General features: G+C 56.2%; 1 protein-coding gene across 1 annotated transcript; it reads left to right on the top strand.

Annotated features, from left to right (window-relative positions):
- The first annotated feature begins 560 nt into the window (after positions 1 to 560).
- EML2 (EMAP like 2) lies at positions 561 to 24,116 on the top strand. Its single transcript, XM_070632983.1, is given in 23 exon segments — positions 561 to 738; positions 741 to 863; positions 3,381 to 3,599; positions 3,693 to 3,816; positions 3,998 to 4,102; positions 6,002 to 6,030; positions 6,214 to 6,343; positions 9,707 to 9,856; positions 10,351 to 10,420; positions 10,514 to 10,624; positions 11,572 to 11,667; positions 12,576 to 12,710; positions 13,551 to 13,650; positions 16,238 to 16,392; positions 16,547 to 16,672; positions 18,229 to 18,360; positions 20,145 to 20,212; positions 20,479 to 20,567; positions 20,802 to 20,899; positions 21,434 to 21,521; positions 22,206 to 22,301; positions 23,258 to 23,388; positions 23,705 to 24,116. Coding segments are annotated over 23 exon segments (2,547 nt in total). The 5' UTR covers positions 561 to 692; the 3' UTR covers positions 23,831 to 24,116.
- The last annotated feature ends 1,525 nt before the right edge of the window (positions 24,117 to 25,641 follow it).

Raw genomic sequence — 25,641 nt, 5'->3', positions numbered from 1 at the left:
TAAACTCGGGGGGGCGGAGCTAATCCTATAAAAAGGCCGGGTCAAGGGCTCTGGGCGAGGGACTACAGCCCTCGGATGCTCAGGGGGCGGTGCCAAAGGCTCTGGGGGCGGGAATAGAACTTTTGCTCCCGCAGGATCCTAGGGGTGGAGCTAAGAGTCCCGGGGGCGGGTCTAGATCGAATAAACAAGGACTTCAAGAACTGGGCTAGAATAAGAGTTCCAGGGCGGAGCGAGTGGATATCAGGGCGGGTTTGAGACCCTAGGGGTCCGGCTCTAGTCTTGCAAAGGGGCTTTTGGGAAATGCACTAAAAGATTAGGGAGAAGGTTTTGGGGATGTGGGAGTGTCTTCCTCCACCCCATCTTCCTCAGAGCCGGGGGCTACGCTTCAGGCTGAAAAGCTGGGAAGGCCCTGCCCCTTCCAATCCTTCTGCATCCCTATTGGAGGAGGGCCCTGCGCGACAGGCTCTCATTGGTCCTGAACAGGCGAGGAAGGGGTGCAGAGAGAATACGCGCTGTTGTGGGCGGGACCAGACGGTACCGAAGGGGATCTCGGCGCAACCAATCCCAGCCCGAGGATTGTGTTGGGGAGCCTGGCAGGGGGTGTCCCGACCCCCCTTTCTGAACATCCTGGGGGATGACCCCGGTGCCAGGCCCGGCTCCGGCCGCCTGATGCCGGGCGGGCCGAGCCGGGGATGCTGGAACGAAGGGTGTTGCTATGGCAACGGGAGGCAGGGCCTGGGGGGGCGACCGGGCCCGGGCTGGGGCTGGGGGGGCCGGCGGTGGCTGTGGCGGGGCGATGGCGGAGCGCGGCCCGGCCTTCTGCGGCCTCTACGACACGTCCTCGCTGCTTCAATACTGCAACGGTGAGACCCCCTCCTCAGTTCTGACCCCGGCCCCGCTCAGGGCTGGACCCATCTCCTCCTGCCCCAACCTCCTCCTCCCAAGTGTCCATCCTCGCCCCGTGCTGAAGATCCCCTTTCTCTCCCAGAGGGATCCTGACCCCAGAGCAAGGTCCCTGATCCCCGAAGCCCTGATGAAGTCCCTCACCCACTTCCACCCTCCCCTTCTCCCAAGGTGGCTGGATGGAGAGAAGGGGCAGAACCTTCAGGAGCTTGGGGTTGAAAGGGGCGGGGGGAGGCCTGGAGGTCTGGAGCTCTGCCCTCCCTCTCCCCTCTCGATCCCGTGGGACCCTCACTCTTCTCCCTGGAGGAGGGACAGACAGATTAGGGGGAGGATGGAATCTGGTGTCAGCTTGTTGGCTGGATGTGGGACCAGGTAGGACGACCAGAGGACTTTACCTCCACTGTACCCCCCAAATCCTCAGGCCCCGCCTCTCCCACCCATTAGAATCACCCCTTCTCCCTAGACAAATGGGTATGATACCAGAAGGGCCATTGGTGGGTGTCAGGCCCAGATGAGGGGAGCTGGAGGCAGAGGGGAGGGCAGACTGGAGGAGAAGTGGGGGCTGGTCTCTGGGCAAAAAGGCTGAAGGTGGGGGAATGGGCAGGAGGCACCAAAGACTTGAGTCATGGGCGGGGTGGGGTGGGGGATGGGGGGCAGGCCAAGGCCTCAGAATACACTGGCCTCTCTGGGTGGGGGCTGAAGGGCCAAGGCAAAAACTCCTCCATTCCCCTCAGAGGGCCGTGAGAAGGGACTGTCTTCCAGTTTGAAGCCCCCTACCCTGGCCACACACTCCAGTGCCAGGGACCACTGGAGTTGGCAGAGGACCAGGACGCTCCTTGCATCTTCCTCTGCCCCTCTAAGAGGCGGAATGACAGGGTGCCCAAGCCTGGGTGGAGGATCTGTTCCGCTGCTGAAAGGCTGTGTGTGCATACACAAGTAACTCCACCTCTCTGGGCCTCAATCCCCTTCCTCTTCAAATGGGTATAATACTGCAACTGTGAGTTCCCGGAGCGTTAAGTACCATCATAATAGTTAATTATATTCTGTATTCGCTGAGCACACGAGCTGGGAAATGTGTTCAGTGTTTTCCACGAACAGCCTGCCACATGTGAGCTCACTACAACAGATCTCAGTGTGGGGGGTATGAGTATTAATGGTAAGTGAGAGGGGGCTCAGCGAGAGGTGATGGCCCCTCACCTATTGGCTGTGTGACATTTGGCGAGTCTTTGCACACTGCCCAGACCTCCGTTCTGTTTCCTCCTTTGCAAAACGTGATGCTGACAGGATTCCCTCTTCTTAGGAGTTCCGAGTCCTGACAGCGCTCCCCCTCCCACCTCGGGAGGCCCCCACCTTCCACTGCAGGTCCGGCAGTGGGTGGGGGGCAGGGCGGGCGAGGCCTGGCAGACGATTGGGCCGCGGGGGGAGGGAGGGGAGGGACGGACGGCTGCACTGCGGAGCCCAGCGGCCGGGTGGGGCGGCCCACAGACGCGGGATGGCAGTTGCGACCTCTACGCCCCGTCTCTGTTAATGCTACCACCTTTACTTTCACCCGGCTGGGAGCCAGGGCGTCCTCGGTTGTGGCCAGCAATGAGTCTGGGTATGAGTGGTCTGGGAGGGAAGAGGGGAGGCGGACCATCTCGGTCCTCCGCCCTCCCACTTTTGGAAAATGGGCGATGGGGGGCGCGGTGGAGGAGTTATTTGGCGGTACCTATGGGCTGGAGAGGAGAGGGAGAGCCGAATCTGGGGCGTGGGGTGTAGAAGCGAAATAAAGGAAGGGAACAGAAGAGAGAAGCTCCAGCTGGGAAGAGAGTTTGGGTGTCAGATCCCCGCCCGCCTCTCCCTCCCGTGGGTCTCCTGGGTCTGCGATGCGCTACCTGCAACCCCCAAGTCCGCCGCCAGGGGCCGCAGAAACTCTGTCCTTGCGGCGGGCTCTGGGGTCGAACCCCTTGGTGAGGAGAGAGCGCGAAGGGGAGAGGACCAGGCGGGATCTTTTGGCTGGGAAAGTCTTAGAAACAGAGAGGGAGCATTAGCACCCGCGATGAAATGTTGAGATTCGTCAGAGAATATTGGAGATCAATTCTAGAACGTTGATGTCACTAGGAATAAGTTGGTGTCACTCTTAAAATGTCGATATCACTCACAGATATTTAGCATCTTAGTCATAGAATCTTAAAACCAGAGTCGAGAGGCTCTTGATTCGTAGAATCTTAGAAGGTAAGAGAGGAAGGGACTTCCCTAAGGTCACACCTCCAGGGCGCTGCGGCAGAGAGGAGTGTGGGGGCAAGAGCTGAGAGCGGTGGGGATTTCCTCCCCCTCTGAGCCATCTTCCTTGGCTCATCTCCAAGCGTGCCAGGCCCCGGTTGTGGGAGAGGAAGGGGGAGTGGCTGGCCTCCCTTAGACCCGGGGAGGCGAAAGTGGCACATGGCGCGTTGGAGCGCCTGGGTGACCCCAGCAGCTAGCGCTTCCCGGCCTTCCAGATGATAATTTGTCGGGCACGAGCGGCATGGAGGTGGACGACCGCGTGTCGGCGCTGGAGCAGCGGCTGCAGCTGCAGGAAGACGAGCTGGCGGTCCTAAAGGCGGCGCTGGCGGACGCGCTGAGGCGCCTGCGGGCATGCGAAGAGCAGGGCGCTGCGCTGCGCGCGCGGGGCACCCCCAAGGGCCGGGCGCCTCCGCGCCTGGGCACCACAGCCTCGGGTATCTTCTCCAGATTGGAGGGGTGAGATGGGGGGGGGGGACCAGGGCACGGATCTCACACTCACCTTCTATCCTCTAACCCTTCCCCTCCAGTGTGTCAGCTCTTGAAAGGCCTTCCCACCAGGACGCCCCTCAATGGCTCAGGACCACCGCGGCGCGTGGGCGGCTATGCCACGTCCCCATCTTCCCCCAAGAAGGAGGCAGCCTCCGGGCGCAGGTAAGGCCCGGAAGCCAGGATCCCCCAAACCTCCTCCAAGACGGAGGCTGCTTTTACGGAGAGGGATGGACTCATGTGCCCGAACTCCAGCGGTGGAAGGTGCGGGGACGTTCTCTCAGCCTCCCGCACTCGCCCGCTGGCCTCTCAGGCTCCACCCTAACTGTGTGCTCTCCCTTCGCAGTGCCCGCCGCTACTTGTCACCAGAGCGCCTCGCCTCCGTGCGCCGAGAGGACCCCCGAAGCCGCACCACATCCTCTAGCAGCAATTGTAGCGCCAAAAAGGAAGGGTAGGTGTCCGAGGCGGGGTCATGTCACAGAGAGTGGGGCCAGCACCCCGGATGGGCATGGAGAAAGATGGGGAAGTTAGGGCGATGCCCTAGGCCACGAGGTGATAACCCAGAGCGGGGTCATCTGGTTCAGAATGCGAGGGCAGTGCCGGGGGTTGGGAGGGACCAATCTTGAGAGAGCGTGGCGAAGCGGAAGGCCTGGAAAGGCGGAGCCAACATTCAGGGGCGTGGTCAAAGACTTAAGGGGCTGGGCTAGAACCTAGGAGCCGTGGACTGTCGGGGTCTCCCGGGTGTGACAGTAGAAATCAGGGAGGAGCCAGGTTTGTGGGCGTGGCTATTAAGGTAAAGGAAAGTCCTTGCTGAGTCTCAGGGTTGGGGCCAGGGCGGAAGCCTCGGAGGAGTTTCAGCAGGGAATTGGGGGAATCAGAGGGAGGGGCGTGATTGGCATTTGAGGGCGTGGCCAGAGTGTTAGCCTGGGTGGAATCAGACCTGGGGTGGGAGGGGTCCCTGGGGCTGTGACCTGCTGGGGGCGTGTCAGGTGCAAGTAGCGGGGCGGAGCCGAGCCTGGGGCACCGCGTGGCGAAAGTGGGCGTGGCTGGAAGGCTGGGCGGGGCCACGGGTAGGCGTGGTCAAATCTTAGGGGGCGGGGTCAAGAGAGTGGATCACGTGGAAGTGGTCGTGGTCAGAATGCAAGGAGAGACCAGAGGCGGAGAGGAGGGCCCCGGGGGTGCGGTCAGTTATCAAAAGACTGAGTCCGGGGCAGGATCGGAAGGAGAGGTGGGTGTGATCAGAATGTTGGGCGTGGTCAACTCCCCGGAGGCGTGGCCATACTGAAGGTCTGGGCGGAGCAAAAACCCAAGGGTGGAGTCACGGTGCAGTGGGCGTGGTCAGGGCTTGGGGGCCGGACTAAGGAGGGACTGGGGTCAAAAACCACACATTTCAACCCCACTCAAATAATAGCAAATACGTACATAGCGCTATGTGCTAGGCACTACTCCAGCCACTTTACATCTATTAGCCAACTCAACCCTCGCAAACACCCCGGGAGGTACGTACTTTTATTATCCCCATTTTTCAAAAGAGGAAACGGAGGCAGAGGTTGGGCAATTTGTCCCCACTGCGAGGAAGCGGCCGAGCTGGGGTTTGAACTCAGGCAGACACGCCCCCGAGTCCAGGTTCTCAAACGACGCTCTCCCCCAGCCCCCAAAAGAGCCTGGTCTCAGGATCCCACAGCTCGGGACCTGAGACCGCGTGGCCAGCCGGCTCCCGGGGTCAGCCGCGGAGGGCGGGGCAGGGCGCGGCGGCGCGGGCACCTCCCAGGGCCGGAAGCGGCGGAGCTGGCCCCGGCTCCACCCCCGGCCCCGAAGCTCCGCCGGCCGCCGCCATGAGTAGCTTTGGACCGGGGTGAGACCCTCTCGCAGACCCCCTCCTCCCCGCACTCCCGGAGCCTGGATCCCAGGTCTCCCCGGTCTCCAGAGACCCAGGCCGGCGAACCTCAGCCCTTTCCGCCGGCGGAGGGACTGTGGAGACACGCCCCTTCCCTTGCTGCTTGCAGTGTGGGGCACTGGGGGACTGGGGGGCGGGGAGCGATGGGAGAGCCGTGCCGATAAGGAGGGAGGGGTCCCTCATGACTCCCCTCTTCCAGGACTGCGTCCCTGCCACCTCGTGCTGTGTGATCCTTGGCGTTCACTGCCTCTCTGGGCCTGTGTCTTAGGCTCTTCAAGATCAACCGAGCAAAGCACACGGCCTGCAGAGAGGCAGCGCTGCGCTCCTTACGCGGCCCCCCTTACTCAGCAGACTCCTCGGGGAGCAGTGGGGTGGGGGAGCCCTTTCTCCCCTTTTCTGACCTGCCTGCTAATTAGGGCGCTTTTTTTTTTTTTTTTGGTCCTTTCCGGACAGCAAAACCAAAGAAGTTATCTTCAGCATGGGTGAGTGAGGAGAGGGGGAGGGGCTGGCAGCTGGAGGTCGGGAGACCTGGCCATTGAGCTGTCGCCTCTTTGCCTCAGTTTCCCCACCTATTTTTTTTTTTTTTTTAACTGAAGCCTGAAGGGGAGAGGAAATAGGGATGGGGGCTGGGGTCAGCGCCTGAACTCTGGGGCGTGTCCCAGCAGAGGAGGGCTCCGTGAAGATGTTCCTGAGGGGCCGCCCCGTGCTCATGCTGATCCCGGACGAGCTGGCGCCCACCTACAGCCTGGACACGCGCTCGGAGCCGCCTTCCAGCCGCCTCAAGCTGCACTGGGTGTATCCTTCTGGTTCAGACCCTTCCTCCCCGCCCCCGCCACCACCCCCCGGTCAAGAGGGGACAGAAGTCCTTCTGGTGTGGGGCTTCAGCAGGAGGGTGGGGAAGGCTTTGTATCACAGGTGCCTCTGCCCAGGCCTCGGTGGCTTGCGGGGTCAAGACTCCTCCTGGACTCAGGAGGGCGCAGAGGAAGGGGCTTGGCTAAAATGACCTTTTCGGATTCATTTAAGCAGCAAATGTTTGCTGAGCTCTTTCCGTATGTCATATTCTCTTCTGCATGCGAGCTGTGTTCTGGGAGATCCATGATGACACAGAAGCCCGCGATTAAACAAACAAGATAATTTCAGTTAGTAATAAATGGTGGGAATACAGTAACCGAAGCTTGCGGGAGGCGAGTCACTGGGTTTCTCTGAGGAGAGGGCCTTGGAGCTGAGAATTGAGTACTTAGGAGCCAGCATAGAAAGAACTAGAAAGAGAATGTTCCAGACAGAGAGTGTGGCAGGTACAAAGGCTCTGTGGCCAGAGGGAGCTTGGTGTGTTTGAGAAACAGAAGAAGTTGGTAATGGTTAAGAACCCCGTCCTGGAGCCTGGCAGAAGTGGGTTGAAACCTCAGCCTGGCGTCTGGCTGGCTGTGTGACCCTGGGCAAGTCACCTTGCCTCTCTGTGCCTCACTTGCCTCCTCTGTAAAATGGGTGTCATGCTCGCAGATTCACGGGGCTGTGAGACTATGCGTCAAGATGCTGAGCTCATAATCTGTGCTCCATAAACAGTGATTGATAAGATCCTAACTAATTGTCATGGGGCACTTATATGCCGGGTGCTGCTCTAAATTCTTTTACGTATAAATACGATGAATAATAGGATCCTTCTCTTTTCTAGAATTGGGCATGTGTTTTTGCCACCAGTGGCCTCTGACAGCTCTCTGAAGCCTGCAGGTTGGGAATTATCACCCTCACTTTCCAGATGAGGAAACTGAGGCTGAGAGTGGGGACAGAGCCGTCTCCTGGGGAGTCAGAGCGGATCTGAGGCAAGAACTCTGACTCTGGGCCCGAAGCCTTTTCCACAAAGCCCACTGTGGCTTGGGCTCGGCTCCTAGGGACCCAGGCCCTGTCCTCTTCTCTTGGCCTTGGTTTCCACTCTGGAGCAGGCAAGGATGTTGGAGCCCAGCGCTTCTTCGAGGCAGCTGGAAATATTCACGAGAATCAACGAACACCACGCCGTCATGCCAGGCTGCATCAGATGACAGACAGCGGACGCTTCAGAAGTCAGGGCGGGCCTCAGGTTCCCCAGGTCTAAGATGACTATGGCTGGAGCCGTTTCTACGGGGTCAGGATACCCCTGTTGACACGCATTCAAATATTTTCTGAATGTCTGGAGCCAAAGGCTGGGCGCCCAGTTGTCACCATGACAGGGTCTGCCCACCTCGGGCTCACAGTCTGGTGTAGGGACGGGCTTCTTGACAGGGACAACACACAGTGGGCAGGGCTGGGACCAGGGAACCCCGAGGGGGCAGCTGACCCAGCCTGGGGGTCAGGGAGGGCTTCCCAGAGGAGGAGTTCTAGCAGTGAACAGAGCAGTCCAGTCTGGGCCACCGTGGAATTCAGTCTCAGTGGCGAATAGGGACAGTTAACTAACTGACTAGATGGTTACTAAGTGGGGTGAGTCCACTTAGTGGAGGAAGCGAGCCCGAGGGCTGCTCTGAGGAGTCATAGCTGAGAAGGGGGGCAGGTAGAGTGTACTAGGCAGAGGAAGGTTAGGGCAAGATCTGGGGTGGGGGTAATGACCTTGGCATTTTGAGGCACTCTAAGATCAGAGAGCAAGGGAGGGCAGGAGCCCTGCCGAGGCTAGGGAGGGGCCAACCAGGCCAGTGGGAGGAGCTTGGACTTTCTCTGACGGCACTAGGGAGCCACAGAAGGTTCTAAATGCGGGGGCAGTGGGGGGAGAGTCAGCCATTCCTTCAACAGATACTGAAACTGAATTCATATGTCTGCTGTCCACCAGGCTCTGATCTGGGCGCAGGGGATCCAGCAGTGAACAAAATGGACAAAGATCCCTGCCCTCATGGAGCAGACATTCTAGATGGGGAGACAGATAATAAGTTAAACAGCATGTGGGATGCTGATGTGTGCATTGCAGAAATATGAAGGGGACTGGGGGAGGGGGCAGTGAGGGTGCATGAGTTTGCAGTTTTAAACAGCTTGGGCAGGGGAGGCCTCTCTGAGGAGCTGACCAGAGACCTGAAGGAGGTGAGGAGCCATGGAGAGGTGAGGAGGAGGAATACTTAGGTGGAGGGAACAGCAGGTGTAAAGGCCCTGAGGTCAGAACAGGGAGGAGGCTGGTGTAACTGGAGTTGAGCGAGGAACCACGGCCCAGATCAGGCCAGGCCTCGTGCCTGGGCTTTTGCAACGACTATGATTTTTGCTCTAAGTGAGATGGGACCCTTGGGAAGCTTCTGAGCTGTCTTGGTGTTAAGAAGTTTTAACAAAATCCTTCTGGGGGGAGGGGGCGGACAGGAGGTTATATTCATTCTCTGTGGCTGATGTAACAAATTACCACGAACTTGATGGCTTAAAACCACAGAAAAATCTTTTCTCACAATTCTAGAGGCCAGAAATCCCAAGTCAGGGTGTTGGCAGGGCCACGCTCCCCCCAGAGGCTCAGAGGGAGAATTGGTAACACGTCTGTCTCCTAGCTTTTCGTGGCGGCTGGCAACCCTTGGCATTCTTTGGCTTGTCGCCGCTTCAGTCCATTCTCTGCTTGTCTTCACTTGGCCTTCTCCACCCCGTGTCATGTCTTTTCCTCTCTGTCTCTTAAAAGGACACTTGGGGGCCAGCCTGGTGGCAAAGTGGTTAAGTTTGCACGCTCTGCTTTGGCGGCCCAGGGTTTGTGGGTTCGGGTCCCAGGTGCCGACCTACACGCCGCTTATCAAGCCATGCTGTGGTGGCGTCCCACGTGCAAAATAGAGGAAGATGGGCACAGATGTTAGCTCAGCAACAGTCTTCCTCAAGCAAAAAGAGGAAGGTTGGCAATAGATGTTAGCTCAGGGCCAGTCTTCCTTACCATAAAAAAAAAATAAAAAGGACACTTGTCATTGGATTGAGAGCCCACCCTTATAGTCCAGGATGATCTCATCTTGAGATCCTTAATTACATCTTCAGGCTCTTTTCCAAGCAAGGTCACATTTACAGGTCCCGAGGGTTGGAACATATTTTGGTGGACATATTTTTGGGGGTACCATCATTCAGCCCCCCTCAAGTGTAGGAGTGGAAGGAGGAAAACCTAGCTCCGATGACCTTGTTGAATCCGGTCGTCCGTCAGCACGTGCGATGCAAAACAGGCTCCTTAACCGGCCCGGGCATCTCCAGCTACGGCTACCGCGGCCGAGACTGCCGGGCCAACCTTTACCTGCTGCCCACGGGGGAGATAGTGTACTTTGTGGCCTCCGTGGCCGTGCTGTACAGTGTGGAGGAGCAGAGGCAGCGGCACTACCTGGGGCACAACGATGACATCAAATGGTGAGGCCTGGGAGGGGACGCCAGAGAGCTCCGGATGCTGTTAGGGGCGGTGGGGCTCAGCCTACAGGCTGAATTCAGGGGAGACAATGTGGACTGACCATCAATATGTCAAACGCCGGGGGACTCACTCAAATGCCTGGAGTTTTCACTTAATTTGGAAACTCCGAGCTGGCACCCTAGATGGTCCCGCAGCCTGTTGGAGCCCTGTCGTGGCCACCCTTTCAGTGGCCGCAGTCTCCTGGCCACCATTTGTAGTACAGGCCTGTGCCCCGTGGGCATTTGAATTAGAGACCCCAGGCCTGAGTCTTGCTTCTGAGCCCTGGTACCCAGAGAATATCCCCTTATTGCTACTGAAGGACTAAGTAACTGTTGATCGACTAAATAACTCACTCAGCCAACTTGTGGCATGAATAACCAGGCATCCCGATCGTGGCCTGCTGCCGGAGGGGTCCCTCCCTCCCTGAGCCCTGCCCATCTGGCCTCTCTCTCCTCAGCCTGGCTGTCCACCCGGATATGGTCACCATCGCCACTGGACAGGTGGCGGGCACCACCAAGGAGGGGAAGGTAACAGAGTGGAGGCAGCAGGACCTGGGATGGGATATCGGGGGCCAGGCAGCCGGGCTCCCCAGGAAACAGGCTTTTTTCTCTTTCCTGCAGCCGCTGCCACCCCACGTGCGCATCTGGGACTCAGTTTCCCTCTCCACCTTGCACGTGCTGGGCCTGGGGGTGTTTGACAGAGCCGTGTGCTGTGTGGGCTTTTCCAAATCCGTAAGTGCCATGCCAGCCCTCACCCGCCCCTTTGGGATGGAGGCCACGCCTTCCTTGTGACGTCATGGGCGCAGGCCACGCCCCCTTCCAGGGCTCCATCTGTTGGTTGCCCCCAAAGTCCTCAGTGATCCCCTTCGATCCGTTCGTGCTGTCACGTTAGTTTTCGCACCACCTTTCCTCCTGGAAGGGTCCTTATCCCTTAGGCATTTTGAAGCCGCGCTGTTCCTTGCACGGTCTCAGATGGGTGTTGGTGGGACGCGGAGCTAAGTACAGAATTCCAGAGTAAGCCTTTAGGAATTTGTCGAGAAGTCTGACATTCCCGCAACGTCCACGTGTGTGATTGGTGGGTTTTAAAAAACACAAATCAGATTTTGGCATTTTTATCATATTTTACCCAAGTATTGGTCTGCAACGGATCGGCGAATAAAAACAACCCCCCACAGATAGTTTACGCAGCAGAGCCTCGCTGGCTTTCTGAGGCCTAGGGAGACATCTCAGAGCTTTGGGGGGAAAAAGCTATTTTTTGCCGAAGTTCGTCGGGGGGCGTGGGGGGGGAGGAGTAAAAACCCTGCGAAATCAAAAGTAACCTGGGCTTCACTAAAGGTGTAAAAAAATTATGGCGACTTTATTATTTCATTTCCTACACATAAAAGTCCTTCCGTATGAAAATGAAGATTCGATGCTCTCAGCGAGAATTCCTGACTGTGTGATGGCTGCAGAGAAATTGTAGCTGAGGGTCAGTTAGATGAATTTCTTAGGGACGAGTCATTTCCAAGGGAAAATTAGAAAAAACCCTCTAAAATGTGGGTATGGCCCCTGGATGGGGGCCAGGGCCTTTGAAAGTCTTCAAACAGGCCTGAGCGGCGGATGCCCCAGCGGGCAAGGTGTTGGGAGGGGATGGATCCTGACCCACTTGCCCCTCTTCTCCCCTTCTCTCCTCCTCCCAGAATGGAGGCAACCTGCTCTGTGCGGTGGATGAATCCAACGACCACATGCTGTCCGTGTGGGACTGGGCCAAGGAGGCCAAGGTGGTGGATGGCAAGGTGGGGTGACCGTTCTCATCCCCTCTCCTTGGGGTGCCCCTGTGGGACTGGCCAGATCTCAGAGGTTAAGAGTCTGGAATCAGATAGACCCACATTCGAGTCCTGGCTTTGCTGTTTGCTGGCTGTGTGACTTTGGGCAAGTGGCTTGCCCTCTCTGAGCCTTGGTTGCCTCATCTGTAAATTGGGTAGCATCTTCCTGGTAGGGCCTTGGCTTTGATGTTGGGAAACGGGGTGGGTGACCTGCGTCTACAGAAGTGTTTCTATGAGTTGGCTGCCAATTCTACGGCCCTCTGATGTCTAGACAGACTTTGACTTGCATGTCTGGGTGGTGGCTTATTTCACAGATGAGGAACCTGAGCCATGGTAGAGGGGAGAGCTCCTTCCCCAAGGTCACACGCCTCTTCTGGGCGAGGGGGAGGAGACCCAGGTTCTGGAACGGGGCCTGTGGTTTGGGGAGAGAGAAGTGGTTGAGAGGCTGGGCTCTGGCGCCAGACCTAGGTGAGTTGATTCTGGACATGACTCTTACCTGGCTGTGTGGCCTTAGGCAAGTGACTTTCCCTCTCTGAGCCTCACTTCTTTATCTGTCATAGGGAGGCACTAATGAGCCTCCCCTCACAGGGTACTGTGGGGTTAAAGGAGTTAATGGATGTAAACAGCTTAGCCCAGTGCTTGGTGCAGAGTCGGGCTCTCCAAGTGTCTGCTGTTATGTTGATAAAGAAGGCAATAATGCTTTGCTGGCTGGCCCTGCCTCCCATACCTTAGTTTGCTCATATAGGAAAGATACAGGCAGGTAGAGTGTGCAGTGCGCAACCCACACAGCTGTACAGGGCAATCCTCCACCGGGTGGGTGTGGTGGCCCCCCCTGGTGGCTTTGAGGTCCTCATTCAGAATCTCCCCACTCCCCAAAGTGCTCCAACGAGGCCGTGCTGGTGGCCACCTTTCACCCCACAGACCCCACCTTGCTCATCACCTGCGGGAAGTCCCACATTTACTTCTGGAGCCTGGAGGGGGGCAGCCTAAGCAAGCGGCAGGGCCTCTTTGAGGTGAGTGCCAGGGCTGTGGGGACGGGCTGGCCCTGAAGGAGGCAGGCAGGGACACCCGGGCAGACAGCCAGATGCCCCAGAGGGTCCCAGAGGCTGGGGATTGTGGGGATGCTGAGATGTCGCCCCTGGGTCTCAGCTTCCTTGTTCATTCCGGGAGGATGATCCTCTTAAGTCTTCGAGGTTGTGAGGACCAATGGGATGAAGAGCTAGCAGCTCCTAGCAGATAGTAGATGCTCAGTGCACGGGTGCTGAGGTTGTTGATATTATGGATAAACACAGAGAGTCAGAGGCCAGCTGCCCGAGAGAGACGGGCACCGAGACAGAGAATCTGAGCGGGATTCAGACGGCCTGGGAGGGGAGACGCAGGGGCACCTCAGACGGGGCTCCCGCTGCCTTTGGTGAGAGTTGGGGCTTCCACCCCAAAAAGAGGGGCCCTGAGAAGACCAGGCGCAGACAGAGATGAAACAGAGACACTGAGAAGCGGAGTGAGGGCAGGAAGGGGACCTAGAGAGAGACCGAAGACAGGGAGGGGAGGAGAGAGGGCGGGGCAGAGGGAGGGAGCCCAAAGGGAAGACAGCAGGGGAAACCGAGGACAGAGAGGGAGACAGAGTGAGGGAGGAGAGAGAGGAGGCGGGACGTGGTCCAGGGCTGGGAAAGGGAGAGAGGATGGTCAGAAACTGTAGGCGACGCCAGCGCTACATGGAGGCGGGCTGCAGATGGTGGTGCTCCACACAGGGCCTCACCCGGAAGCGTGGAGGGGGCCGGGACCACAGTCCTGGAGGATGGATGGGCACTGGGTGGCCACTCTCTTCAGTGACACCTCCTTCTCCCCCACCACAGAAACACGAGAAACCGAAGTACGTGCTGTGTGTGACCTTTTTGGAGGGCGGCGATGTGGTCACCGGGGACTCTGGGGGGAACCTCTATGTCTGGGGCAAAGGTCAGTGTCACCCCACCTGTGTCGTCCCGAACCCCCTTTTGCTCTGGCCCCCTTCCTCTGACCCTGCCGCTGTGGAACGCGTGATAAAACAGGCTACATCTTTCCTTGTCCAGTTCCGACCTCGCCTTCAAGGCTCCGCTCCAGTGTCCCAGCCCCATGAAACCTTTACTTATTGCCCACCCTTGTCCTCTGCCAACCGAAGGTTGGGGATCCAGTTTGAATTGCAAATGAGTGGGTTAACCCCGTTGTGGATGGCTAGAGGGAAAGGTTGTTTGTCCCAGAGCAATGAATGAATGAATAAGGGAATGAATGAAGGAAAGGGTTGTCCTGTCAGTGGATGGTGGAATGGGTAAATGAGTGTGCTGCCCTCCTTCATGGGGGATGGTTCGGTAACGGATAACTAAATGAATGAATGGTGGGCCCCTAATGGATGACTTTGAGAATGAATGAATAGGTCTTTTCCCAGGCAAAGAAGGAAGGAATGAATGAATGGTTAGCTCAACCAATGGATTCATGTGTTGTGAAGAATGGATTGTCCCAGGAAGTACATTGATTACTGAATGAATATATGAGTTGATTGGCTTCCCAATGGATGGATGAGCAAATGAATGAATGGTTGTCCCAACCAATGGATGAATGGGTTGTCCCAGCCAAGGCTCATGGGAGCAATAAAGCTTGCCCCGGCCTTTGGGTGAATTGTAAATAAAGGAATGAATGGGTTGTCCCAGCCGGTGGACAGTGGGAAGAAATGAGTGCGTTTTTGGGCCTGAGTACTTTTGCTTTCGCGTACTTTATGCTCCTTCTTCAAGGCTGGACCGAATATTATTCCCATTTCACAGATGAAAAACATTGGGTCCAGAGAAGGGAAATGACCCAGACCCAGCAAGAGGCTGAGCTGGGCGGAGTGAGGGCGCTTGGTTTTTCAGGCCACCTGCCCCGCCGCACACGGGTATATGGGAGACAGGCCTGAGCCAGGTGTCGCTCCGTGGCCTTGGGGAAAGCCTTGCCCTCTCTGGGCCTCAATTTCCTGCCTGTTAACTGTGGGGGAGGCGGGAATTAGCTGTAAGTGCCAGTTCTCCAGACCTGGAGGAGCTCGGCACCCTGGGGGGTTCCCCCAGGCAGGGGCGGGGGGAGAGGAGTGGGTTTGGGGTTTGGACAGGCCTGGGTTCGGGTCTCAGCAGTGCTGCGTGCCCTCCATGGGGCCATCAGAGAGTCACGTGCCTTCTGAGACTCAGTTGCCCCATCTGGAATATGGGTATAAGCTCACTACCTCCCTCACAGGGTTGCTTTGAGCTTTCCTTGAGATCAGACCGCTGAGAATAAGCTCAGAATAATTGGCAGCGTGTCTTTCCCCGAAGCCTGTAAGGCCCCTGAGGGCAGAGACTGGCTCTGATTAATTTCCGCAGCCCCTGTCCCACCAGTGGGTCCAGCCTGGGGGCTTTGGGGAGTTGGATGGGCGGGTGGCTCGTAGGGGTCAAGATGGTGTCGGTACACGTGGCATCGCATCTCAGTCTTCAAGGATGGCAGCTAAAGAGGGATGCTGCTTCCCGCCTCCGAGTCCCTGCCCCGCCCCCCTCCCTGGTCTGGCGCCCTTCGCTCTGGTCCCCTCCAATTCTGGTTCTTCTCAGAACCCAGGGTAACTCTAACCCTGTCCTTCCCCTGCCCAATCCGTCCTTCCTTCCGGTTCCCTCAAGAAAAGGTCCAAGTTCCTCACCGAGGCATCAAGCCCCTGCGGGGTCTGGCCCTGCCTTCTCTCGCCCCTTGCGTGTTACATTTAGTCACACCAGATTTCTTTTTGTTCCCTAAATAATCCATGCTCCCTCCTACTCTCTGCCCTTAGTGCACGTTGTTCCTTCTGCCTGGAACACTTTTCCACCCTCTGTTGTCCTAGCCAGCTCTTACTTAACCTACAGATCCTTGCTCAGCCGTCTCCTCCGCCAGGAAGCCCTCCCTGACTTACCAGGCTGGGTGCCTTCTGTAGGGTTCCACAGTCAGTCTCCTGGGTTTTCCCATCCCAGCCCCAACCGCCTTGGGTTGTCACGGACTGGTAGTGGGTCTGTCTCCGAAAGTGGACTGTGAGCCCCAGGAGGGAACTGATCTGAGGTTGTCTTCACCAGTGTGTCGCCATTATCACCCAGCATGAGGCTGGGCCCAGAGTAAATGCTAGTTAAGTAACTGTTGATTGGATGGGTTAATGGGTGAATGAATGGATAGGTAGACTGACAGATGAGTGGATACGTGGGTGAATGGGCAGAAGGATGGGAAAATCGATGGAAAATGGGTGGATGTTTGGATAGAAGGATGGATGACTGGGTAGTCAGATGAAAGACAGAATGAATGGATGAGAAGTGGATTGATGGTGAATGGATGGGTGGATGGGTAGATGTTAGTTTAGACGGCTTAGCGGAAGGGTGGTAGGGTGTTGGAGTAGATGGGTGGTGGATGGTTGGATGGGTGAGTGGAAGGGTGGATAGAAGAATGGAAAGGTAGGTGAATGGCTGGATGTAGGCCCGAGCGTTTGAGCTGCTTTTGGGGGTCAGTACAGGGCAGCTTCCCCATGCTGACCCCCGCCCCGGCCGCCCCGCAGGTGGCAACCGCATCACACAGGCCGTGCTGGGCGCCCACGATGGCGGCGTCTTTGGGCTCTGCGCCCTGCGGGACGGGACGCTGGTGTCCGGAGGGGGCCGTGATCGGCGAGTGGTCCTCTGGGGATCCGACTACAGCAAGCTGCAGGAGGTGGAGGTGAGGAGGGGGAGAGACTCATATGAAGGTGAGGACACCTCCCCACATCCCACTGGGGCCCCTAATGCTGACCCTCCCCTCCCTGGCATGTTACCCCCACCCCCATGTGCATCCTATGCTCATCTGCCCGCCCTCTCCCCTCTGGCCCACCCAGGTCCCGGAGGACTTCGGCCCTGTCCGCACTGTGGCAGAGGGCCGGGAAGACACCCTGTACGTGGGGACCACCCGCAACTCCATCCTGCAGGGCTCCATCCACACTGGCTTCTCGCTGCTCATCCAGGTGGGCAGCTCTCTTGCACCCGCCCCCTGCCTCCCCAGCCATCTTTCCTCTTCCCGGCACCATCCATCCGTCCTTTCTTCCCACTCCCACGTCCCCTCCCCTCCCTGCCCCATCCCTTTTCCTCTGGCCTGGCAAACGCCACTGGTCTGCCCTTTACCTGCTCCTGCTCCATCACCCCACGCCGACCCAGGACCCCTCCCAGAACTGCCAGCAATGGGTTAACTGCCAGCATAGCAGGGGGTCCCCAGGCGCTGCCCCTGCCCTTCTGATCAGGGCGGTGTCCATTGCTGTTGGGAAGTGCCCTGGCAGGTTGTCACACAGGCCACATACACCTCAGGCCACGCACCTCCCAGGTCTCCAGCTCCCGGGATCTGGGAAGGTCCTCTGAAGTCCTCCCTCCTGTGTGCCAAAACCCTACCCCCACCCAGTTAAAAACCCACCTACCAATAGGCAGTATAGTATAGTGGTCAGGAGTATGGATTCTAGAGCGTGACTGCCTGGGATCAAATCACAGCCCTGTCATTCATCATTAGCTGTGTGATTTAGGCAAGTGAGTAACCTCTCTGTGCCTCTATGAAATGGGAGAATAACAAACCAACCTCATGGGGTTTTAGGAGGATTTCCTGAGTTGGTTCGTATGCAGCAACGGTGCCTGGCACAGAGTAAGCGCTCAAAACCTCTTGGCCCAGATGACTCATTGCTTCCTGGTCCCTGTTCCTTCACCGCCGCCATGAATTTTCCCTCATATGGATTAGAGGAAATCAGGGCTGCTACCTTTAGATCCTGTTCTGGCTCTAGATTCTGTGGAAGAAGACAAAGAAAAACAAGGGCTGGAAGGAATTTCCAGGTGTCCCAAGAAGGGACCTAAGAGACCCCTAATAAGATCACCAATACTCTATCTTATTAAGTATATTATTAATATAGTGACATGTTATTAGAATTACATTAATTAGTAACATTAATTATTATGCTACTATAAATCATACTCATATTGATGATTGATGCTATTTATTATTTATTAATTAATAATAGGTTATTAACAATAGCCACTTCCATTTTGTGAGCAGCATCTCTACCAGCCTCATACACTTTCCGTCCATGGTTTGCGTGAGCACAACCCCGCCATGGGACATGTACACTGATCAGGCCCATTTTACAGAGGATTAAACTGAGGCTGCAGGGAGCAGTTGCCTGCCCAGGTGACGGTAACAGCCAGAGAGCTGAGGTCAGACCTGCCAGGCTGACTACCCGCCTCGGGGTCCCACAGCCTTCTTGGGGGCACCATCTGGCCCCCAAGCTCAGGCTGCTCCCCACCATGCTCTCTTGCCTCCCACTGTGCAGCCTGGAGGGCAGAGGCTGGGGGGAGGGGCACCATTTGCCTGGAGCCACACTCTGTGGGTGGCCTCCTTCAGACACTGGGGAAGGGATCTTCCCTGGGTCACCTGTGGGGCAGGATGTGTGGCTGGCGCTGGTCCCGCATGGCTTTCTGCCATCAGGCGCGTGGGGAAAGGGCCTGGGTGGGCGGTCTCCATGCTGCCGTCTCCCCTTTCCGCCAGGGCCACGTGGAGGAGCTGTGGGGCCTGGCCGCGCACCCCAGCCAGGCACAGTTTGTGACGTGCGGGCAGGATAAGCTGGTGCATCTGTGGAGTGCGGAGTCCCACCAGCCCCTGTGGAGCAGGAGCATTGAGGTAAGGGGACAAGGGACTCGACATACCCTTTGAACAGCACAGAACAGAACATGTCAGGGCTCCAGGCATCAACACGACACAACCGACTGGTCCACGGCCTCCGCCACAGGCAGGAGGGTGGGGAGTCAGGAACCACTCCATTCAAGAAAATGCTATTGTCATAGCTGCACTTAGGAAACAGGAAGCTGTGGCTGCTTGAACTGTTGGCTCCAGCGACACTGCCTCATACATGTGGCTATTCAAACTTAAATTAACTCGAAAACATAAATAGAATTAAAAATTCAGTTCCTCAGTTGCACTAGCCACATTTCAAGGGCTCGGCCGCCACATGTGGCCAGTGGCTACCATATTGGAAAGTGCAGGCATAGAACATCTCCAACATCGCAGAAGGTTCTATTGGACTGTTTTGCTTTAAAGTGACCCAATATTGGCCACATATGCGCTAGCCAAGAACAGATACTCTGTGCCCTTGCCTTTGTGTGCACGAGGCTAGTGACGGCTCCCGGGGCGTTGGCATAGCAAGTCTCATTGCTTTCACAACCCAACTGGTCGGTAGAAGTGGCAGGGGTGGGGCTTCTGCCTTCTGCAGGGCACAAAAGCACAGCTGATTGTGGGAACCAAATCACAGTAGAACCCGAGCTGCAAGGGATTCTGGGCAGTGTAGTTTTTAAGCTCCCTGCCTGTGCAGCATGGGAAGGGCAGTTAGAAGGTCAGTCCACCATATTCCCGACACCACCCTTTGAGCCTTTGCTCCAGGAATCCCTCCAGGGTTTTCTCTGCTCCTGGAACACTTGATGGCCTTTGGACTTCTGTGAATCGCGATGGTAGACCCCGGAAATGGTTAGGGCCATGTATATAATCCTCATCCTGGTTCTCTTAATTGAGCACCTACGATATGCCAGGCCCTGAGCTCAGCACAGCACTTCTCCAGTCTGCTGGGGCATTGGGATCCCCTGGGAGTCGTTAGAAACACAGAATCCTGAGACCCAGGCACAGAGAGTCAGATTCAGGAGGTCTGAGTTTGGGACCGGAAGTCTGCCGTTTGTAATGAGCTCCCTCAGGTTAATCCGATTACGGGGCTCTGTGGATCACACCCAGAAAAACTCGTTTAGCACTTTCCCTGCGTTGTCCTTTTAACTTCTCCCCACAGCCTCCACGAGGCAGTAGGAAATCCTGGAAAGTGTTGATTCCCATTTGCCAGATAAGGCAATTGAGGCAGACAGGGAAAGTAGTTTGATGTCATATAACTAGGAAATGTCAGAGCCACAGTCTGAATCCAGGTCTGATTCCATGATCCTCTATTGCCTGTGAACCAAGATGCCCCCCAAATTTAAAACTGGGTAATACCCAGTGCTGCGTATTCAATAAAAATGTGGGGAAACAGGCACTCGGACATGCCTGGTGCTAAGCTGATATGCTTTTATGGAAAGCAAATTGGCATTAGATATCAAGTCTTAAAAATATGGCTACTCTTTGTCCCAATAGTCTTGCTTCTAGAAAATTACCTAAGGAAACCATCTTGGATGAATCAAGTGGTGGGAATTTAGAGAAGGCGCAGCAAAGGATCCAAAATCAACAGTGGCAGCAGGAATGTTTTCCCTTGGAGCGGCGTGTTTAAGGAAAGGGGGATGGTTTCCAGGGTGTCTGGGGCAGTGCGTTCCTGGAGGGCAGCTGCGGGAGGTAAGAGGCCTCATGCCAGGCTGAGAGTTGGCTCTGAGGCAGGGGAGTGGCCAGATGGATGGGGGACCCCCGCTCTCAGCGCTGGCTCTTCTCTCCCTCCTCAGGACCCCGCCCGCTCTGCTGGCTTCCACCCCAGTGGCTCTGTCCTGGCGGTGGGCACAGTCACTGGCAGGTAAAGCTGAGGAAGGCATGTGGGGAGGGCGTCTCTGCTCCCCGGGGACTGTCCCTTGACCACACCCTCTTCCCTCCTGCCCCAAAGCCCACAGAGAACATTAATTAGGTTCTGACTGTTTACTGGGCCTTCATCTCCCAACATTCCCCTGGAGTGAGCCTCCCTCCCAAATCACTTCTGAGCTCCTTCCTTCAGGCCCGAGATGGCCACCCTTCTCTACCAGATCCATTCACCCCTCCTCCCCCAACCACGCCCTCTCCTTAAAGATGGCTGCTGCTGGACACGGAGACCCATGACCTGGTGGCTATCCACACAGATGGCAACGAACAGATCTCCGTGGTCAGCTTCTCTCCAGGTAAGGGGCTGGGCCCGGGACCCTGGAGAGGCCAGGTAGGGGAACTGAGGCTCAGAGTTACTGGCAGGGGGAAGGGGCGGAGCCTCTGCGGCAAGATCTGGGGGTGGCTTCAGGACTCTAGCAGGGATGGAGCTTGGAACTGCTGAAGAGTCGGGGATAGTGGGGGGGCTGAAGCTGAGAAAGGAGGGCGCGGAGCCTGGGTGCCTCCTCATAGCCCCCCTCCCCCTCCCCCAGACGGGGCGTACCTGGCCGTGGGCTCCCACGACAACTTGGTGTACGTGTACACGGTGGACCAGGGCGGCCGCAAGGTCAGCCGCCTGGGCAAGTGCTCGGTGAGTGGGCAGCGGCCCCCAGCCTGCGCCGCCACCCGGTCTAGGGGATGCAGAATTAACCAATTTTCTACCTCAAGGGAGCACAGCTTCAAGACTCTACTGACTCTGCCCTGATCACATCAAGGAGTCTTAGCCCCGCCCACACATGTCCCCCTGCCCCTCCCCCGTGTCCTAAGCCTGCCTCCTTGTGTGGCCCCGCCCCCTGGATCCTAAGCCCGCCCCTTTGTGTAGCCCCACCCCCTCACGTTCTAAGTGGACCCTCTGTGTGGCCCAGCCTCTGGCGTTCAAAGCCCGCCCCTCTGTGTCTAGCTCCGCCCACATGTCCTGAACTCCCGTGTGTTCTAAGCCCTTTTGTCTAGCCCCGCCCATCAGTCTGGCCCCGCCCCCCGTAGTCTGGCCCCGCCCCCATGCTCCAAAGACTTGTGTATCCTTTAGCCCCCGTGTGTTCTCACCGTGCCTCTGTATTTTGCCTTCCACCCTTCCTGATCTAGTCCAGTCCCCTCCAGCTCTAACTCTACCCCTTCCCTCTCCCAGGGCCATTCCAGCTTTATTACCCACCTGGATTGGGCCCATGACAGCAGCTGCTTTGTCACCAATTCTGGGGACTACGAGATTCTGTACTGTGAGTTCTCCGAGACCCAAAGGCGTTCCTCCCTCAGCCTCCCTATTTTTGTTTTTTTTTTGAGGAAGATTAGCCCTGAGCTAACTACTGTCAATCCTCCTCTTTTTGCTGAGGAAGACTGACCCTGATCCCATCTTCCTCCACTTTTTTTATACGTGGGACGCCTACCACAGCATGGCTTTTGCCAAGTGGTGCCATGTCCGAACCCGGGATCTGAACCGCGAGCCCCAGGCCGCCGAGAAGTGGAACGTGGGAACTTAACCACTGTGCCACCGGGCTGGCCCCTCAGCCTACCTATTTGCATGTGCGATTTGCAGAGAATTCCCTGAATTCTGGGAGGGGAGGCGGGGGCTTCAAGTCTCTCTCCTCTGGTTCTGTATTCAGGGGCTATTTTGATTGGTTGGTCTCCTGCTTCTGGTTTCCTCCGTGGTGGACCCCACTTGTAATTAATTCCTCCCCTTCCTGGTTGGATGGGTGAGCTACAGGTTTCTAAGCAGATGCTCCTGCTCAGGCCCTGGGGTGTCACGGCTCAGGATCGTGCCCCTCAGCCAGTCTGCAGAGGTGGAATAAGCTCTGGGACCCTGGCCTCCTGTTTCGGACCTCAGCATCCGTTGTCTGTGCAATGGATGGGTTGAGTCAGTAGTTCTTTCCACTCTGAAATCCTCCCCTCATTTTCCGCCACAGGGGACCCGGCCACCTGTAAGCAGATCACTAGTACAGATGCTGTGAGGAACATGGAGTGGGCCACGGCTACTTGTGTCCTGGGGTTTGGGGTGTTTGGTAAGTTCTGGAATGAGGGAGGTCCCACTGAAGACAGGAGTTCCAAGAAACATCCCTGACTGGTGGTTTTCACATTCTCTTGTTGATTACCTCCAGGACGGGAAACTCACTCCCTTACCCATGTGGGTAATATTTGTGTAAGAGGAAAGGGTAGAGTGAGGTGACTGCTCAGGTCCCTTGGAGCTGTAATGAAATGAGACCAAATGGGTGGTGACACTTGGCGCAGAGAGACTCACACTGCCAGTGTCCCAGCCACCCATTCATTCAGGCATCAATGCAATCAACACATACTCCCTGAAACCTCCGTGCCCAGCCTTGGGCTAGGCAGTGCTGGGACACCATGGTGACCATGACAGCCCTGGCTCTGCCATCCTGGGCCTTACAGTCCAGTGGAAGAGACAGATCTGTCCCTAGACAACCCAATTGTAGACCGGGCTGGGACAAGGAAGGCCAGAGGGGGCATGTGGCTCAGCCTGGGAGGGAGTCAGGGCGGGCTTCCTGGAGGAAGGGACATGCAAGCTGGACCTGGAGGATGGGGAAATACATTCTCCCTCTCTACACAAAGGGAATAATAGCACGTGCAAGAGCCCAGAGGTGACACAGAGCTTGGCATTTGGAGCAATGCAGGAAGGCAGGATGGCTCAATTATTGCAGAGTTCAAGGGGAGCACTGATGAGGTTGAGGCTGGAGCAGTGGGGGGGACCAGGCCAGGCAGAGCTTGGCAGTCATGGTGAGAAGCCTGGGCTTTCTCCTGAGGCCACCAGGTAACCACGGAAAGGTTTTGAGCAGTTGAGGGACACAATAAGATGTGCATTTGTTTCCAACTCTCAATCCTGGCTAGAGATGGGCTCGGTGAGATGAAGGCCGGGGTGCTGGGGCTGGGGCCTGTTCGCCTCGGGGGGGTCCACGGCCCCAGCTGACATCTTACCACCCCCTACTCCCCATCTTGCCCACAGGGATCTGGTCCGAGGGAGCCGATGGCACCGACATCAACGCTGTGGCCCGCTCCCACGATGGGAAGTTGCTGGTTTCAGCTGATGACTTTGGCAAAGTCCACCTGTTTAGTTACCCCTGCTGTCAGCCTCGAGTGAGTCCTTCTGGGGGGCTGCAGGGTGGAGGTAACAAGCAGGCAAGATTGAGGCAGCCCTCTCTCGGCCTTAGTTTCCCCATCTGTACAGGAGGGCGGTGGTTTGATCCCAAGGGTCTTTCTTAACCTGAAAGTTGATGAATTTCATAATCTGTAGTGCTAAAGCTCTGAGCCTCGGCAATTCTGGGATCTTCGGTTCTTTGATCCTTATTAACTCAAGACATATTTATTGAGCACCTACTGTGTACCTGGGCGCAGGGGAGGCAGTGGTGAACAAGACAGACGAACTCCTTTCACTTTTTGTTCCCTATCGCAGGCCTCCAGCCACAAATACGGCGGACACAGCAGCCATGTGACGAATGTGGCCTTCTTGTGGGATGACAGTGTGGTCCTGACCACGGGGGGCAAGGACACCAGTGTGCTGCAGTGGCGGGTGGTCTGAAGTGGGGGTGGTGGTCCCAGGGACATGGGGCCGGAGTTGAGGCAGGTGGTAGGGCTGGAATTCTATTTTCGGGAGATGTCTATTGCCGAGTAGAGTAATATATACCCAGAGTATATCTATAGCAGAGGGGGTTATGGGGGCGGGAGGGTGGACTGACAGAAGTCTCTATTTATCAGGGTGGGAAGAGGGGTCACATTGCTTTGGGAGAGCCCTTAGGGTGTTTGATTTGGGTGTTTTTTAAGTTTATTATTTTGTATCATCCAGAAATAAAGACACGAGCACTGAAGTGGGATGTCTGGATCTGTGTATGTGGTGTGTCCATACACTGAGTGTGTCTACAAGCAAATGTGTATGAGGAAGGTGTATGTGTGTGTGTATTCCAGTGTCTGTGATGAGGGACCATGACTATTTAGGTCTATGTTGGTCTTTAAGCTTGACAGAAACCAAGTTTGCTGGAACTTAGGCCAAAAGAGAACTAAATTGGCCCACTTTGCCAAACAAGGAAGGATAGACGTGTCTCTGGGCTTCAGGGCCATCGAACCAAGGTTTTGAGGGCAGCCAGGGTCCTCTATACCTTCTCTGACCTTCTGCAAGTCAGCATTTTTCTCAGGGACCAGCGTTCATTCTCCACACCACAGAAACATGGCGCCCAGCAGCTTCAAAGCTCATATCAACCAGCCTTCGGCCCCCAGTTCAAAAATCCCAGGGAAGGGGCCGGCCTGGTGGCGTAGCAGTTCAGTTCACACATTCTGCTTCTCGGTATCCCGCGTGCGGACATGGCACCACTTGGCACACCATGCTGTGGTAGGTGTCCCACATATAAAGTAGAGGAAGATGGGCATGGATGTTAGCTCAGGGCCAGTCTTCCTCAGCAAAAAAGAGGAGGACTGGTAGTAGTTAGCTCAGGGCTAATCTTCCTCAAAAAAAAAAAAAAAAATCCCGGGGAAGGGCTGTGATTGGTCCATCTGCACATCAATCAACTTGTCCTGCTGGTTGGTCTACTGTGATTGGCTCCACTTGGGTGAAGACCAGCCCTGGACCAATGATGGTAGCCAGGGAGATGGGATCACGTAAAAAGATGGAAACCTTCACCTGAACCACAAAGTTGAAAGAGGGCAAGGAAAGTTTTCGGAGAAGTGGGCTGATGAGACAATAGACAGCCGGGAGATGGAGTATGAGGATCTGGGTAGCAAGAGACAGAAACCCAGCTCCACCCAGCCTAAACAAAAAGAACTTGCAGGTCGTGGAACTAGGAAGTGCAGGAGGGGCCCTGCTGGATTCAGGGGGCTCACACGTGGTCATCGGGGTCCTCTTCTTGGGGATTTCTCAACTTAGTATCTGTAACCTTGAGCAAATTTTTAACTTTAACTTTTTATTGATGTTTAACATAGATGCAGAGAAGTACACTCATCGTAAATGTATAATCTGCTGAATTCACACAGACCCCATCCACGCAGCCAGCTCTCAGATGGAGAAACAGAATATCCTAGCCCCTGCCAAAAGCCCCTTTGTGCCCCCTCCCAGTCATTGGGCCCCACAGTAGCCACTACCCTGACTTCTCACCCCATAGAATGGTTTTATCCATTTTTGTACTTTAAATCACAGGTGGGCAAACTTTTTGTAAAGAGTCAGTAAATATTTTAGCCTTTGTGAGCCACCCAGTCTCTGTCCCCAACGGACTTTGACGTTGTCATGTGAAAGCAACCGTAAGCATATGAAAATGAGCTTGTGTTCCAATAAAACTATTTATGGACACTGAAATTTGAATTTCTCATTTTCACAGTGTCACAAAATACTGGTGTCTTGATTTC

Source organism: Equus przewalskii, chromosome 9, assembly GCF_037783145.1.
Source record: "Equus przewalskii isolate Varuska chromosome 9, EquPr2, whole genome shotgun sequence".
NCBI classification, from domain to species: domain Eukaryota; kingdom Metazoa; phylum Chordata; class Mammalia; order Perissodactyla; family Equidae; genus Equus; species Equus przewalskii.
This window is presented reverse-complemented; position numbering and strand designations above follow the sequence as displayed.